General features: G+C 35.8%; 2 protein-coding genes across 3 annotated transcripts in view; both read left to right on the top strand.

Annotated features, from left to right (window-relative positions):
• The window catches only part of PTAC3 (plastid transcriptionally active 3), a 32,247-nt gene extending 23,958 nt beyond the window's left edge, over window positions 1-8,289 (top strand). The window contains exons 11-14 of one of the 2 annotated variants that reach the window (XR_015173901.1): window positions 3,373-3,576; window positions 4,157-4,290; window positions 6,181-6,423; window positions 8,152-8,289. Coding sequence is in view for 1 of the 2 variants with exons in the window: in XM_086429066.1 (XP_086285192.1) it covers window positions 3,373-3,576; window positions 4,157-4,290; window positions 6,181-6,352 (510 nt within the window). In the remaining variant the exon portion in view is untranslated. Of the gene's footprint in view, window positions 1-3,372; window positions 3,577-4,156; window positions 4,291-6,180; window positions 6,592-8,151 lie in introns of those variants that run through there. The other variant, XM_086429066.1, reaches the window with a different exon arrangement.
• On the top strand, window positions 7,190-17,045 carry DPB2 (DNA polymerase epsilon subunit B2). The gene is made up of 12 exons (XM_086429067.1): window positions 7,190-8,017; window positions 8,152-8,311; window positions 10,104-10,236; window positions 11,275-11,351; window positions 12,727-12,831; window positions 12,958-13,038; window positions 13,131-13,261; window positions 13,355-13,449; window positions 13,556-13,655; window positions 15,165-15,279; window positions 15,399-15,509; window positions 16,467-17,045. Exons 1-12 carry the CDS (start codon window positions 7,680-7,682, stop codon window positions 16,605-16,607), a joined length of 1,587 nt encoding a protein of 528 aa, XP_086285193.1. The 5' UTR covers window positions 7,190-7,679; the 3' UTR covers window positions 16,608-17,045.
• The last annotated feature ends 1,238 nt before the right edge of the window (window positions 17,046-18,283 follow it).

Genomic DNA, 18,283 nt, shown 5'->3' with positions numbered 1-18,283 from the left:
GTTGGCAACTAAGGCCATCTGATCTGTAGCTGGAGCAGAAAGAATGCCAGGGGTCTGAGTCTGAGGAGGAATACGGCGGCGACGCTCATCATTGTCAATGGTCGCAAATATCTCAAACAAAGATGGTAAAGGAGTGGTGTTGAGGATCTGCGTGCGAAGTGCCTCAAATTCTGGACGGAGACCCATAAGAAATTGATATGTTTGATGTCGAGCAATCCACTTGACAACATAATCGGCTGCCTCGGAAGACAATTCAGCCATAGACTCATAGTGAGAAAGTTCTTCCCAATGTGACTGAAGGTAGCCAAAGTAATCAGCTACACTCTGAGTCCCTTGGGTAGCTTGGGCAATGTCTCGATAAAGTTAATAAATCCTCGAGTCATTCCGAGAATGTGCGTATGTCCGAGTAAGCGCTGACCATAAAGATGAAACTGTTTCATGGTACATGAACATGATATAAATACGCTGCTCCATGGAATTGAACAGCCACCCAAGGATAGTGCAATTGTCGATCTCCCATGATTCAAATTTAGGATCAGTTAGGGGTGGTTTAGGAACAGTTCCAGAGAGCCAACCAGATTTTCCTCTACTTCCGAGAAAGAGCCATACAGATCGAGACCACGATTGGAAGTTCCGACCATCAAGAAGAGCAGTAGTAATACGTTGAGCAGAAGAGGTAAACCCAAGGACTGAAGTTGTAATTCCTTGTTCCAAAGACATTATTTGGTTTGAAGGGAGATCTGAAGGAGTAGTTATGTAAAAAGTTCTTAAAGGAGAGTCCAACTAGTGTAGTACTCACGCCACGAGATCTAACAAACCAATCAATAACTACTCCAACTACTCCAAAAGACCAATCTCAGGTAAGTCTGAAGGTATTAGGGCTGTCACAAGGTAAACCACAGCCACTGACCAACAAACGAGACCAGAAATTGTTGCTGTGAAGTCGTAGGCTAAACCGATAGCAAATCTACAGCCACTGACCCAAAAATGAAGCCAAAAAACACCTGGTTGGAAGTCGTAGCTCCAAAACGACGTCAAAGCTTTAGCCACTGACCAAAAAACGAATCCAAAAACCACCTGATTTGAAGTCGTAAGTCCAAAACGACACCCAATCTACTGTTGCCTAACCAAAACGACGCCAAATCTGTAGCCACAGATCAAAAACGAAGCCAAAAACACCTGTGCTGAAATCGTAGGTCCAAAACGACACCAAATCTACTGTCGTCTGACCAAAACGACGCTAAATCTATAGCCACAGATCAAAAACGAAGCCAAAACCAACTGTTCTGAAGTCGTGGGTCCAAAACGATACCAAATCAACTGTCGCCTGACCAAAACGACCGCAAACCTACAGCCACTAACCAAAAACGAACCCAGAAACTGCTGTTGTGAAGTCGTAGGTCCAAGACGAAGCAGCTGTGATTATCACAGAACTGAAACGAAAGTGATAGGGCTGTCGTAAGACCAAAAACTGAGGTTCTAGGGCTGCTGCAGAATTATCGGGACCAAAACAGAGTCGAGTTTCTGTTCGGCTTGTTCCAAGTTATCGCAGGATCCAAAAAAAATTATATTCCTTTTACAAAGAAACAAACCCTAACATAGGGTAAACCCACAGCGCATTATTGCAGCATGTGATAAAACGAAAAATAAAAAAAATGAAAGACCCCCAAAAGGGAGAAGGTCGAATGAGGTTGACTCTTGGTTTAGATGAGTAAAGAAAAACTGAAGAGAAGAAAGGGAGAAAGGAGAAAATTCCTTGGCTCTGATACCAAGAAGAATTTGAGAATAATTGTGTCAAGTCTCATTGTGAGAGCTTGGCAGGAATTTATATTAATTACCAAGGTCAAATTACAGAAAAGTCCTTATAAATAAGGATTTAATAAAAGACTAGAAAATAACTACATCAACAAACTAAATTATTTCCAATAAAAGAGAAAAAAATAAAGTTGTAGGGGTATTATTATAAAAATTTGAAATTAAATAGGTAAAAGATGAAAAACAATAAAGTGGATTAAAGGTGTAAAAAAGGAAATATAGTAAATTTAGGGGAGGTGAAGAATAAATGAAAGAGTCGTGATTTTCTGACGCCCCCTCCGACATACACCCCTATACGCTCCTTGAAGTGGTATGGGCTAGAACCATAGATGTTTTTTCTTGGGATACACAATTGTATATCTCCATAAACTTGTGCAGTTGTTTATCTCGAGAAAAACATCTATGGTTTTAGTATATGCCACGTCAAGGAGCGTATGTCAGAGGGGGGCGGTGGAAAATCATTATTCTAAATGAAATAAAGTGGGTCCAAAGAAACTATAGCTTGATGGAAGGGGTATTATTAAAAAAAAATTGAGATTGAAGGGGTAAGAGATGGAAAACAATAAAGTGGATTAAAGGGGTAAAAGAGAAAATATAGTAAAGTTAGAGGAGGGGGCATCCTCTTTCAGGTTAAGGGGAAATAGTGGAAAAAATAGAGTTGGAGGGGTATTATTAAAAAAACTTGGATTAAAGGGGTAAAAGATGAAAAATAATAAAGTGGATTAAAGGGGTAGAAGAGAAAATATAGTGAAATTAGAGGAGGTGAAGAATAAATGATAAAGTGGGTCTCATGACACTATAGTTTGATGGAAGGTTTAACCCACAAAACTGTAGATGATGAGAGGTTTGTCTCCAACAACACTGTAGTTTATTGGACATTTGTGTCGCATAAAACTGTTCCAACTCAGTTGTGTTTTATTATATACATATGCAATATTATTAAATAAACTTTATAAATAAAAAGTGCAGCCTTTTTTGCAATTGTTATTGTACTTTCATTTGTACTTGCTAGCATCAATTTGTACAGGGAAAGGTGCTAAATATTGTGTAGGTTACATATTGCAACATGCGTAGTTACTTGTTTGCAAGTGTGAATGCAAGCATGCGAATACTAATAGAACAGAAGCACATGGTTTTCAGCTACTTTTAAACTGGGAATTAGTCTGTTCTGATGGTTTAAACACATTTTGAGTAGGCATCTTTCCCCCGGGAAACATAGGATGATCATTTTCATCTATATCCAGTGCTTTTGCATTTTGTAAATAATGCAATTTGCGTAGAGTTACTCTGTGTGTAATGCGACCAATTAATTTAAGAAGTTTTAGATGCTGAATGAGAAGTTTGTTACATTCAAATGGAGAAAAAGCTCAGTTGCTAGGTTCATTTGGAATAAAAGGCTCAGTTCCATTTCTTGATGCGCTCAACTTTTCATTTATTGGTTAATGATTTATCATTTTTTCATTTCTTCCATACAAGTAATTGTAGATGGCTGTAACATGCTTCTGTTTCCCTTCTTTGACTAAGAAATTTGTTGAATTTCGTGGCATGCGCATGCAGGATTCTGATGATGAAGACTGGTTTCCTGAGGACCTTCATGAAGCATTTAAGGTGATGAGAGAGAGAAAAATATTTGATGTATCAGACATGTATACCATTGCAGATGTTTGGGGATGGACATGGGAGAGAGAAATAAAGTCGAGACATCCACGAAAGTGGTCACAAGAATGGGAAGTTGAATTGGCAATCAAAGTGATGCTGAAGGCATGCTCTAATCCTCTTTCGTGCAGTTGCTTACTTCTTCCTCTTACAATAGAAATGCATTTTCTGCTCAATTATTTTCATTAATATCATCTTATCTACATAAAGTGTTATTTCATTTAGTTGGTTTTGTTTGTCAAATAAATTATTAGGTACAAGTATATATTGTTCTAGGCTTCTAGCATTGGTTAGAATCTCCTGGAATATATGGATGCAAGATGGCCTTGAAAGGCTTAGTTCTGATGCCGATCAGAAAAAGCTAATCCCTTGTAATCATCCATGTTCATAAACTTAGCATGCTTGTTACTGGAGGCTCTAAAGGAACTTGACTAGTAATTTTCATCTTACTTTTCCTGGCTCTCTGTCTCAAGTCTTCCCCCCCCCCCCAACCCTTTTTTTTTTTAAATCTTTGAGCCCTTATTACACTAAACACTTCAGTTAAATCAGGAGTTACTTAACATTTCGAAGTTCGATTCCTTCGAGGATTTCAGTGGTTCAGGTCTAACTTGAGTTAAAAGAAGAGTGTTAAATTTCACTGCATGTTCTTCTAAACTGATTAGAAAATGCTTAATTAATGTTTCAGGTTATCGAATTGGGTGGAACGCCTACTATTGGGGACTGTGCCATGATACTACGGGCAGCCATAAGAGCTCCACTCCCTTCAGCTTTCTTGAAAATCCTACAGACTACACACAGTCTCGGTTATGCCTTTGGGGGGTAAGTTCAAGTTCCTTGCTTAAACCACTTTTACAGAGGATTTATATTGCAATTTATCCTCTCCTGAAAACATATTCATGTAGTTGTCCATTGTGAAGGGGAGAATATTCTCAGAATATTTGGATATTTTTGGCAAATCAAAGGCTCTGTGGAACTTATAAATTACCAAATGAGACATCTAGAACATAACAATAATTTTTATTCTTATTATCGATTGTCCGCAACTTTTACCTTTTTAGTTATTCATTTCCAGACTTGTTTCATTCTAAAGTTATATTGTATTAGGTAAAACTGCTGCTTCATACCATATTCTTGATGTGGGTATAACTATATTTTTGAGTACTTAGTTTTATTTGAGTATGCAATGATAGCTTTTAGGGAAACGAAGAAGCTGCAATTTCGAGGTTGCCATGAAGCTAGAATCCTAGAATAGAGGGGACATGATGGAAGTTTTTAGGTTTCTGTTTCCCCATATATCTAAATAATTTAGAAGGGATGACGATTTTCATGCAATAATAAGGATTATAATGGATTGTATAATGGGTAATCTTATGAGTTGTATCATTCACCTATAGAGAAGAGCATAAATGAACATAATGCTGTAAATTTTCCATATGAAAATTTTATAATGGAATTACAATAACAATTAATTAAGTAAACAAAAATGAAAAGAAACTAAATGAATTTTAATAGGACTTTGATACATGTCAGCATGGATACTTCTCCCTACATTTTCCAAAAATCCTCTGTTTCAAGCTTCAAGGCCTTTTAAAAGCCTTTTCACAACAATTTTTTTGGGAATTCACAGTTTCTCCTCATCGACCAAAGAATTTCATTGCTCCTTTGGTAAAGCCATTTTTTTTTCTGTGGTTGCTACTCATGCTATAGCATTGGTGTGATGCCGGTTTCCATCATTCTCTTGAAAATGTCCTTGAAATCTTTTGGTGGGAAATCAGCTGCCATAGCTTCTTCTACTTCGAGTGCTTGGATTGGAAGATGTTCGTTTTTAAATTTTTTTTCTCTTTTTGGACGAAGCCATGAATCGATCATCTCTACTTTCCTTTCTGTTGGGTAAAATTTTGAGTGAACTTCTTCATTGCAACCTACCCACCAACCCGAGACAAATTACATCCTAAATGGATGTCAGTTTATATTCTCATCTAGTTCACATTCACTTCACCATCTCATCCTGGGAGTACATCTTTTATGTACTCTCATAGCAGCTCCACATGCCTTGTCACCCCTGCAGGCATCATTGTTTCTGTTGGAGCACATCATGGTGTACGACCCTGGTAGTAATGATATGGAAAAGTGGTGATACACAAAGGTTTAGAGGGATCATTGGAGTCTTTTTTATTTTTCTTGTGGACTAGTACAAAATGGGTTAGGGTTAAAAGACAGTGGAGAATTGAGGATATATGGAAGGGAGACGAGTAGTGAAAGTTGGAGGGAGGAAGTCAAAGGTAATTCTCCCTTGTTTTAGTGATTTGTAATGTAGATTTGTTCATGAAATCTGTGCCTGAAGACAATAATATGATATTCATCTTTCTAGTGTCCATATTTTTGAATTACGGTGTTGGTTGTCAATTGGAGGATCATCGAACTTCCTACATACAAAGGAAAACTAAATGCATGCAAGTGCTAGCACGTTCGTGAAATTAAAAAAAAAAAACGTAAAACATGTTTTCTGATTGAAAAGGCGTGCTTATCAATTAACCATCTACATTGAAGAACTAGGGATACAGACTTGTAATGTGTCAAACTATTGGCTGATTGTATTAGTAGATTCTTTTGTTTAACAATCTAAAACTTCTATGATTATGAATGACACTTCTCACATAACCTTACTGATATCTTTTTTACTTTATTTTGGTTCGTATTTTGCCGCAGCCCCTTGTATGATGAAATCATCTCGCTATGTCTTGATCTCGGTGAACTCGATGCAGCAATTGCAATTGTTGCAGAGATGGAAACTACCGGAATCAGTGTCCCAGACCAGACTCTAGATAGGGTGCTTTTGGCTAGGCAGAGCATCGATGGTGATGCCAAGGAAGAATCATGATAGTTCCGATGACTCATTTCCCATCGGCGTGTTGTGTAGAAGGATTACTTGGCTTGGCATTCTTCAATCAGGTGAAAATGGTACCCACCTTATTGATACTGTGGACCATGGTGTACTGCTAATTAAATTGGAGACAGTTTTCAAATTTTGATCTCCCTTTATATATTTATTTTCTGGTTTTGTATGTACATAATTTCTAGTTGTACGAAAGGAAATCTTAGGAAGATTTTGTTTTAGTATTTCCTCTCGTGTTAAAGCAAACCATAGTTTGAATGTTTCGGATTGTTTTGGTCGAGACAGCCCCCACTCTAAATCCGCCCTGTCTAGTCTTGACTTTGGTCTTCTCATATAGACTATTACTAGATGACATAAGTGCCCTCATTTTCAACTTGTACATTTTTTTGTTTTCGAGATCCATCATCTTCAATTTTTATTTTTTATTTTTTTAAATCCTCAATCCAGTGTTTTCAATTTTGCTTTTATCCTTTATAAAACCTTAGATTTTTCTATTCAAAATTTCATCATTTCTATTTTCCCAAATATCTTATCTTGCCTTGAGGTATAAAAGTAAAAGTAGATAAAGATTGAAAATCATGATTGGTTTTGAGTAGACTACAAGTATCCGAAATATACTCGATACCTAAACCGATGTGATCCGAAAAAGCATGAAAAATTGGATTTTTGAATCTACCCCCAATCCGTTATGAAAAAATTCAATCTGAACATATTTTAATAATTTTTTTTATTCTTAATTTCATATAAATACTATAGATTAAACATTTTAATCTTTTTTATTTCCCCTATAATTGTAGTTGGAAAATAGATTTTAAATTTTTTTTTGAACATTGGTCATTTGAAAATAAGGCATGTGTGTTTGGATCGGACTTGATCAATTTTGGATTAAGGATGAAATGAAACTGATTGGATTCAATTCACATATTCATTAATCCATTTGAATCAGATTGAGTTTGGTATATGTTTAAAAAAATTCGGATGGGTATCAGAATGATACTGATCTGGTACCGAACCGATCTGTTGCAAGAAAAAGATAATGGTATTCAGGTCATTTTATTAGTCTTTCAGAGAAGACTGAGTTCAAGGTAGACAATTTATCAGCCTGAACACACTGGGGTATCTCTAATATTCTTCAAAACATAGAGGGTTGTGTCTAATTTACCCTATTTTATTTTAGGTTTAAAACTTCACGTGGTCTTGTTTCACTCCACCTCTTTGGCTCTTTCCCGCCATTTTAGAAACGTCTTCTAAGTTCTTCCCGCCATTTCCCAGAGAGAGCAAGCGAGAGAGAGAGAGAGAGAGAGAGAGAGAGATGGGAACCGGAACGAGGAAGAAAGTTCATCGAAAGCTGAAGATCAGAGGTTACACCCTAAAAATGGAGGCTTTGGAAGAGATTCTCTCCTTCTTGAGCAAGTTCGAAGACGCAGAAGACGAAGCCATCGATCTTCTCCTTGACGAAATCGAAAAAGAATCCCTTAAATCCTCCATTCTCGACAAAGACTCTATACATCGAGTCATCAGTCTTCTATTAGAAGCCGAAGCCGCTGTCGAAGCTAGTCCTAGTTCCAGTAATCGATCCCATCTTCGTATAATCGATTCCTTCTTTATCCCCAAATTTTGCTATGATCCAATCAAGAAGGTTTTCTACGAGTACGTCTCCCAAAAAAAAAAAAACATTTTTTTATGCTCGAAATTGTAGTTTTGCGGTTCAATTTTGAATAGGGTATGTTGAATTCTTTTAGGGATTAGTTGGAATTTGTGATTTGTGATCATTCTTGTTGTAGGCATACAGGTAAGCTTCCGATCCATGGTGAAGCTTCCGCCAAAGCTGTTTTATACAGGGATAGGTTTCAATTGCTGCTTCAGAGGCTTTCTCGTGATCCCCATTTTTCTAAACCTGCTTTCGATCCCGAAATGTCTCATTCTGGCAGTGGAAGCACTGAGGTATGATGTATGAAGCATCAATTTTTTTTTTTTTTTTTTAAATTTCATTTTCATTTATTTAGAGATAGAAAGATTTTACGAAAATGCCAGAGAAAAATTGAAAAATTGCCTTTTGAGGATACAACAGCAATTTACCATTTAGGAACAAATTTCTCTATGTTACCTTAGCAATAATAAAATGGAAAATATATTACCTGTTTTAGTAAACGGTAAAAAGAAAATTCCACTTTATAAAGCAGTAAATGTAATAAACAGTGAAAGAAAGTAATGTTGGAAATGGCAAATTACCATTTTCGGGATTAAATGAATATTGGCTTGGAACGGTAATTTTGCAATTTTAAACCACCAATTTGATTAAATCATCCTAAAAGATAATGCTTTGGGCAAATCTTATTGGAATTACTGAAATACCCTTTAACGACATGTGTCCATGGTTTTTAAACTCGGTATTTGGTCTCGTCTCGTTCACCTCTGATACCGAGTTGACTCGGACGATACGTCTCGTCTCGTTGAGTCGTCTCGTTCAACATTAAAACAATGGTTTTTAACCATTTAAAAAATCTGAAAAAATCTGAAAAATTCAGGAAAAATTCAGAATTGATTCCTATTAAAAAATGAACCCCCCAAAAAATATATAATTAAAAAAAAAATCATAATATACCTATCAATCAAATTCAAGGTAATTAAATAAGGGTCTCGTTCAATGGCTAACTTTTTGGCAAAACATTTTTCAAAACATGAGTTAGAAGTTTTGGAATGGGCTGATTTTTGGTGAAGATGATCTCTACGGTGAGGAGATTATCATCACCAAAAATCAGCCCATTCCAAAACTTCTAACCCCATAAAAAATAGTTTACAAAAAATGGACGGTCCACGATTTTTCAACTTGTAAACATGGGTTAGAAGTTTGGGAATGGGCTGATTTTTTGTGAGGATGATCTCCTCACCATAGAGATCATCCTCACCAAAAATCAGCCCATTCCAAAACTTCTAACTCATGTTTTGAAGAATGTTTTGCCAAAAAGTTAGTCATTGAGCACTACCCATTAAATAAAACACATGTTTCCTAAAGATTAGTTTAAATTTCTAATGAAATTTTCATCAAAAAACTTCTAAAGAAAAGATAAAACAAATTATCAAAAATACATTTAAGTATTTATCACAAGAAAGTAATAATATCATTCAATAGCTATTGCTTGTAAAAATAAAATAGAAATTTTCATTTTTAACTTTTTTTTCGCAAAACTCGGTTGTCTCGGTTAACTCGGACGAGATTTTGAAAATCTCGTCCGATACAACTCGTTTGTCTCGCGAGTTAATGTAAAATCTGTAATATCTCGTTCGTCTCGGACGAGTTTTGCGAAAATATCGTCCGAGACGACTCGCATATCTCACGATACGCGGTTGTCTCATGACTCATTGTGAGTTGGTATCGTTAAGCTGCGATACCGAGTTAACTCGGACGATACGTCTCAGTCTCGGACGAGTTTAAAAACCATGCATGTGTCAGGCAACGAGAATGTAGGATTAATTAGATATGAGAATCCATCTTAGAGAATCAAGGGGTAGCCTCAGTAGGTAATAAAATAAAGGAGACTCGATTGTGATTGACGACTGACATGCTTTTAAGTTTAGTAATGGAACATATGGTTCTTAAAGGGGAAAATGTGATTCATGTTGTCAGGCATTGTAAATGGTGATGACATGTAATGATAGCGAACATCATGGTATGTGGTTGATGCATGGAAGGATTTATAGTTCTAACATAGTGTTACCTGATATTTCATTGCAGATATCTCCAATTCAATCTCTAATTGGGCACACCGGGAGGAGGTGGATCATGGGTGTAATATCTCAGTTGGAAGATGGCCATTTCTACTTGGAAGATCTAACTGCAGCAGTACCAGTCAATTTATCCAATGCAATATCCTTGGCACAAGTCTTATATTATAATTTTTTTTATTATAAAGTGTTGAGGGCTTCGTGTTTATAATTGTGATCTGAAATTTTCTCTTACATGATGTAGAATAAAGAATGTCACGATACATAATTACATAGTCCTAACTCATCAGGTTAAAAATATATTTAAACATGATGCAAATCTGGTGCATTGATCAATAATCATGGAAATTGTTCTTTCTTTTGAACTGCCAATCTGTACGCATGAGAATCCCTATCAACTGGTCTAGAACATACATTAAGTAGGATACCTCTTAGATTCTTAATTGTCCAATTTTACTACATTTATTCTTTGTTTGTATGTTTAAGCCGTCTTTTAGCCATCTTAGTTTTTCTTTTGTAGTCTTGAACATCTGGCTGTATTAGCTGATCAATATAAGTTCTGGGCTATGGTCAATTCAGGATTGCTAATAACAAAACAATCCAGGATTTATGATTTTTTACATAAACCAAATCCATTCTCTACTCTGTAGCCAGGCGAGTTGGCTTAATTCCGTTTGGTTTATCACCTGACCTACGTTCATTTTAAGCTTGCCTGACCACATAATCTGCTGTGTGCTCATTGTCATCATCATTGAAGCCTTAGGGTCGGTTTTGTACTCTTCACTTGTATAGTTCTTTCAACACTCGGTTCTCACTACTAGAATTCAATATTGGTGTTGCCTCTGTGATGTTGATGTACCCCTGGAGCTGGTGATGAATTCAGTGCTATAATTGGTCATCAATTTGCTTTAAAAGATAAATAAATAAATAACAGTCTGTTGTTGGGACAATCTTATGACTCCTTCGTTTTTAACCTCTCACTGGAGGGTAGCACTTCTGTGAAAATCTGCTTAAATTGAACTAACCATGAAATTGGTGGCATCTATATCTATACTGATCCTTTTATTTGCTTGATTCTCACAAATCCTTGCTTCTCTTTAGTTTTTTTTTTTTTTTTTTGAACTGCCATTGCTTTCAAAATGGGAGAAATGAAATGATCATTTTCTTTGACACGTAACACAAAATCACTTCGGGTTTTTTTGTGGAGAACACCATAATTGTAGCAGAAGGCGAGCTGCTCCCAAGTGGTATTTTTCAGGTTAGATTCTTTTTCACTCTATATTTCCACATACCTGCTTTGAGTTTTGTAGGAGATTTGAGGAGAATTTAGGATGGATTACCCTCTTATCATTTTCCTATAGTTGTAAGTTGACATTTATTGGATTTGAAAGAGTAGAAATGATTGGTTCCTCTTATTTCTCAGACTAAGAGATCCCATGAATTGGGATCTTGATGCATACAAATACAAATGGTCCAACGGGAGCAAGAATTTCTAGGAACATATGGAAAATTTCATTCTGAGCAGAAGAGATATTTTCAAGTAATATTTGATCAATTATACATTAATCAATATTCGATTGATTGGTTTGAGGCTATCGACAAACATGATTTGTCTAAGTCACTTCTCTTTTTGTTTGAGTCACTTCTTTTTTTGTCAAAATCACTTTCTTTTTTTCTTTCTTTTTTCTTTGTGAGTATTGGAGATATTCCCATTCATAGGTCCGAGATCCACGTTTATAAATTGAAAGGCCCGAATGATCGACTCTCAATCAATTTTTAGAATCAATCGGTGTTAAAATCGTTCATTTGAATAAATTGAAACCCTTCTTCTTGGATGATCATAATACATCCCAAAAAAAATGTGACTCTAACCTAGTTGCATTTATTACTACCAAGCATTTTTAAGGGCTGCAACCAAATTAGTTCCTCAACGTTAATATTTTCATGGTTTCTGCATTAGATAACAACCACCACCTAACAGGTCATCTCTTAAAACAAGTATAATTTTTTATGGAAGGGGTTTTCTGTCTTGTAGTGGTGAGCAGTAGAAGTATCACAGCTAGAGCATAGCAGAGGGGGTTTTCTCTCTTTTTCTGTTTAAAAGGCTTATTGTAGTCTAGTAACAAAATCTAAGGATGTGATTTAGGCACCACTAATGATAAATGTGGTGCTTGTGCTCATGAAAACTCAAAGTAATCCTTATTAAAGACAATCTTGTGGTTTTTTAAAATTGTTGAAGACTTCAAACCTGCTCGGCTTCCATAGACAAGTCCAGATTCAAGCAAGCCTTCTATTAAGCAGGTTCTTCATGAACACCTATGAAATCTATGGTGGCTATAGAACTGTACAGAGGTTCACTGAAGTCTAGTCCTAGATGGTCTTCCTGAGTATACCTGCTTTGTAGTGTTAGCATGTCCATTTTGCATTGCCTTAGTAATATAGATTGTGAGTTGTATGTATGTATGTATGTATGTAGGTCATTGTTGAATTTTGTTGACAAGGAGGTATTTAATGCAATCATCGAATTTGAATAGATAGCTATGCTCAAGAACTGCCAATTTGGTTACTTCAAAGCATATGATTAAACTTTCTTTGTTCTGAAATTTAATGCTTTGTTCTGAAATTTTATGTAGGTCAATACATGTGGATTTCCTCCTTTGGAGGCCAGGGATGAGTCACTTGCATTACTTGTGGGATTCGACTTCTTTGGTGGTGGTACTTTATCAATGGAAGAAACGGTATCCTTCATTTGACCTTCATTGATAACTACCACCAATTTATAACTCGTACATCGTACTTTGTAATTCAAAGTTCTTGAAGTAGTTGGGAATTGATGTGGCTATTTTCTTTTCAAATGTCAATAGCTCAGACTTTCAGGACTGGAAAAGAAGGCAGTGAATGACATGTTTATCGTCCTCTCCGATGTTTGGTTGGATAATGAAGAGGTAATCCAAAGTGTTAGTTTTTTATTTGGGGTCCTTCTATGATTCATTTTGCTTATTCTCAAAGTTGTTTCTTTGTTTTATCTGAAGAAAAGACTATGGAAAAGCTAGCCACTGTACTGGATGGTTATGAGAATGTGGAGGTAGTTCCTTCCTTATTCGTCTTCATGGGGAATTTTTGCTCTCGCCCATGTAACATATCTTTCAATTCTTTCTCAAGTCTTCGGTGAGACCCTTTGCATAATATTATGTTATTTAGTTTTGTTTTTTGATGCTTGGTTGCAAATAAAAAGATAATGTTACCGAGCTGGGCATGCAGATTGCAATTTGGAAAGCTCGGGGAAATGATTGGAGCCCATCCACGATTAAAGGAACACAGTCGTTTTCTATTTATTCCTGGTCCTGATGATGCAGGTATACTAAATTTACCAAAATTTATTTTTTCTTTTATCACTTCTTTCCTTTATTTATGCAGCTGCATCACTTGGGCATTTTTTTTTCTACTTTTTGGCATTTGTAGGTCCATCAACAGTTTTGCCGAGGTGTGCATTACCAAAATATTTGACGGAAGAGCTCCAAAAACACATTCCTAATGCCATATTCTCAAGTAATCCATGCAGGTCAGACTCTCTGATTGATTTTTCACCCATTTAAACCCAGGTCATATATATATGGGGAATGCAAACGTCCAAGACCTCATGGGGATGTTAGCATTTTCACCACATTCACTTTCCAATAATATCCCTGCCCGTTGTCTTTTAGTGAAAAAGACGGGTGATGTTGGTCTTTTACATAATAAATGCTTGTTTATATAATAAATTCCCTTACCATTTACTGCAACAAGGTATTTAAATTCAAAGACTAAAATATTCTTATCATTTATTATGTAAAAAACAAGCATTTATTATGTAAACAAACATTTATTAAAAGTTCAACATGCCCTTATCTTTTTCACTAAAAGACAAAATGGGTAGGGGTTTTATTGGAAAGTGAATATGGTGGAGAATACTAATGTTCCTATGAGGTCTTGGACGTTAGCATTCCCCTATAGCATTTTAGTTGAAAGTACTTCGAATGAAATTCTCAGGATTTTTTATATTTATTATATGCATCTCATAGTAGAAGTTATACTGGGGTTAGGCTTGTCATGAAAAGTACTTTTATGTTATTAGAAGCGACACAAGAGTGTCTTATTCATTTCTATTTAAATATTAACATTTTCTAGAATGACCAAGCTACCCTTAAGTTGGCTTTCTATGATGCATATACTCACACAATTACAAAAGGCACATATTTAGTTTGACTTTCTTATGGGAAATGTTTTAAATTTCCTTGTTGAGAAATGATTTGATGTCTTGGGAAGGGAATATTCTACCTATTATTGATATATTGTTTAAAACTTTAGGAAATGATAAAACAAGCATGTAAATACAATCATAAACCAACAAGGTATAATAACAGCCATATGGAGTGTGGAAATGAATGCTCAAGCATTTTGTTACATGTTGATTTAGGTACTTGAGAAGATGATTCAGAACCACTAAAATTACAAATGAAAATAATTAATAGCATTCATGTGACATTAAGTACATTGCATCAAAATAAAAAGGTATATCTTAGAAAACGCTACTTCTATAAAATTTTACCTAAGCATTACCCATTTATCTATTTTTTATATGTAATCATATTTATATTACTACGTTTATTTTAAATTTCATCCTACTTGGAATAACCAACCAATATCTGAATTGACTTTTTGTATGTATAAATATAAACTTATCCAATTAAAATTTCCCTATATTATTTAATTTATTTTCTTGAGGTAAGGAATTAAATTTTGATGCCAAGGTATATTGGGAATTTTGACTCAACATGGGGATAAGGTATTTATGTAGAAATGATGTAAATATTCCTAAGAAGGATGGTAATAGCAAGGAAAGTTACTTGGAATTTAAGGAATTCATAAAACAAACATGAATTACTCGTTAGCCATAAAAAATAAATGACAATATGGAGTGTGGAAATGAACATGCTAGGGCAAGTAGACAGTTTTCATGAAATTTTCTAAAACTGCTTTTATTTTTTATTTTTTATGACATAAATGGCTTATAAATTTTTGTTAAACTCAGAATCAAGTTTTACACCCAAGAAATTGTATTTTTCCGTCAAGATCTCCTGTATAGAATGCGACGTTCCTGTCTGATTCCACCTTCAACGGAAGAAACCAGTGATCCTTTTGAGCATGTGAGTTGAATCTTTTTTTATTTTTTTTCCTTTTCTTTCTTACCATGAAGAGCAATCAGTTGCTTTGCTTGCAAATGGGTTCTGACTTCTGAGACAAATGGGATTTGAGTTTATTGCAGCTTGTTGCCACCATTACTCATCAAAGCCATCTGTGCCCCCTCCCTCTCACTGTACAGCCCATTATTTGGAATTATGATCATTGCCTACGCTTGTATCCGACCCCACATACGGTAATTTCACTCATATCTTGTTTAGTTATGTTCATATTATTTGATTACTTGTTTAAATCATGCTGTTGTTTTAAACTTAACAAAGGAAAAAAACAAATTGTTTGCCTTCTTTAAAAGGGGCAGCAATTCCAATACCATCTCTCTAACTCCCAGAACCCTAATATATGGGGATGCTAACATCGAGGACTTCAATCGGACGTTTGCAATCTCCAAAACCATATTTCTTCCATAATTGCCTCCAAAAGGATAATCTTACTTTATTTGCTTTAGTGAAAAATGAAGGTCTTATAGTCAGTGTAATGGCATTTTTCATTAATATCTTAAAGTCTATTATTTACAAAAATGCCATTGTACAATTGCAATAAAACTTATTCCTTTATTATTATTTATACTAAAAGACAAATGATTACCCTTTTGGGGACATTTATGGAAGAATATGGTTTGGGGCAGGCATGGAGCCATGATTTTGCCCATGTGGGGGGCAACCAAGAGTAGAAATTTTTTTGTGGGGACAACTAAATTTTTTTTTGGGTGGGTGGGTTGGTTGGGGGGGTATGGTGGCTGATTTTTTGTCCGCCACTAAAATCTGTTGCAATAGCTCACTAATCCATAGACTTTGAAAATTCTTTGGGGGGGGGGGGGGGGGGGGGCAAGTGCCGCCCACTGTAAATCTGCCCCTGGTTTTGGGGGCCGCTAATGAACCATTGAAGTTTGAGTCTGACTAGCCCTACTTGATAAGGAAAAAAGCATCGTAACAAATCTCGAGGTTTTGTTTTGACGGTAGATGAGCCTTGGTAAGACCTTGTTTCCTTAGTCAGGAAAGCGTTTCTGTTGAAGTTCTACTCGTTACATTCATGTGATTTCTCACAAACCTCCTTAACCTTGAAACCTAAGTTCTCCTGTTGATTTCACTCTCATTTAACCCTAAAATGAGTTAATGTATCTACACGTGTACAGATAGTTTTGGGGGACAGAAGTGAGCAAAAAGCATTCAAGTACACAGGTATTACATGTTTCAACACTGGTTCCTTCGCCAATGACAACACGTTCGTGGCCTACCGTCCTTGCACTCAAGAAGTTGAGTTGTCTTCTTTGTAAATCATCAGACACAATCGAATGAAATGAGTTCGAATCCCCATATTACAAGGCTCTACTAATTTTGATGCATATCAGCTCCCCGGCCTTACCAAGTTAACATGTTTTTTCAGATAGGTTTTCCATGTAGATTGCTAGAGAGAATCTGAACACTCTCATGTAGAGATGTCACCACCCATGGGGATGCATCCATAAGTGGATTTTTAGTTTCCACATTCATGTACTACGCTTGTTAACTATTGTTTACTTATTTTTGAATCCATAAATTATTGAATGAGTCCTACTAGCCTTACTACTAAGGGTTCTTGGGCTCACCTTGTGGCATCCAAAAACATGTTATCAGATACTTAAGAATTGTAGAGGACAAAATTCTATGAACTTTGAAGAAATTTTTTTTTCTTTCCAAAAAAGTCATTTTTCTCCGTTTAATTCTAATTTTAAGTTTGGGAGTTTGGTAGTCATCTGTTTTAAAAACCTTGGATCAAGCTCAAAAGAAATTGGTTTTTAATTTTTTTTCGGGATCTGAGTTTTTTTTATATTATTTATTAAACTTAGCGAGTTGTGGTGTTGGATTGCTTATGTGATAATCCATTTTAGCAAAATCAGGCTTAAAATCTTACTATGTTACTAAGGAAAGTGTTGATGTCAGATTAGCAGTAAAATTTTATTTTTGGGTAAATATATTTGGAGGAAAGAACCCAATGCAACCTTTCTAAACCAATTCCTTGAAAAAATCCTATTTGTGATTTCAAAAACACATAGGGCTGTCAGTGGGTCATGATTTGGCCCATCCCATCGTGGATCGAATTTAATTAGGGTTATGAGGCTATAATAGTTGTCAGTCTAGGAAAAGCCCATTTCATATTTAAGGCCGGGTTCAGGCTTGGGAGCCTAGGATAGTTAGGTGACGGATTGGCCCAATAACTGATTCTAGTTTTTATTTGTAATATATTATAGTTTTTATTTATATATAATATATAGAATATTTACGGGTCAGCTTGGCCTGATCCGTAAATATGCTCGAATAATTGTGGGCAGGGCCATGCTTGATCATGGGTTGATTTTTATTTATGGCCCGCCTGATTAGCAATGGCCATTTAAGGCCTGACCCATTGACCCGACCCGACCCATTGACAACCATACAAAAGTATAATATTATTGGAACTACTTGTGAAAGAAGGCGAGATTGGTCCACACGCTCCCTTGTTTTCTTGTCAACTTCACCAAACCCATTACCTCAGTTTCAAATTTTATTCCCTTTGAGAATACTTACACACAAAATTAAACAATAATAATAACATATCTACTAGTTGTCCCCACATATTGGGCCCACTTAATTACCCTATGATTGATCAGTGATTTTTAATAGATATACATTACATTTGAGCATTTTTAAGGTGTGATTTTTAACCATTGGATTGGATTAGATCATAAATGTAGGCCCACCCCACCAAAGGTTTGAAAAGCTACATAAGAATATTCACCCCAAGTCCATCAAATTTGGACTCACGAACTTAGACCCACGGCCGAAGTGGGACCCTACTACATCCTATGTGTCTCATAAAAAATATCAACAACAACAACAAAGTCTTGTTCCGAAGATTTGGGGTTTGACTAAACGAGACATATTCTTTCATTTCAATCCCCCCCCCCCCCCCCCAAGTCCTCTTAAGATATTC

Source organism: Akebia trifoliata, chromosome 16, assembly GCF_017979445.1.
Source record: "Akebia trifoliata isolate Shusen 1 chromosome 16, ASM1797944v1, whole genome shotgun sequence".
NCBI classification, from domain to species: Eukaryota; Viridiplantae; Streptophyta; class Magnoliopsida; order Ranunculales; family Lardizabalaceae; genus Akebia; species Akebia trifoliata.
The sequence above is the reverse complement of the archived record's forward strand: the minus strand, read 5'-3'. Positions and strand labels throughout refer to the sequence as shown.

Bases quoted from the DNA above. Each gene is read 5' to 3' on its own strand.
- DPB2 (XM_086429067.1), top strand. From the start codon at position 7,680: ATGGGAACCGGAACGAGGAAGAAAGTTCATCGAAAGCTGAAGATCAGA. The intron at 13,450-13,555 runs GTATACTAAATT...TGGCATTTGTAG, and splicing joins TCCTGGTCCTGATGATGCAG to GTCCATCAACAGTTTTGCCG. The intron at 15,280-15,398 runs GTGAGTTGAATC...AGTTTATTGCAG, and splicing joins CCAGTGATCCTTTTGAGCAT to CTTGTTGCCACCATTACTCA.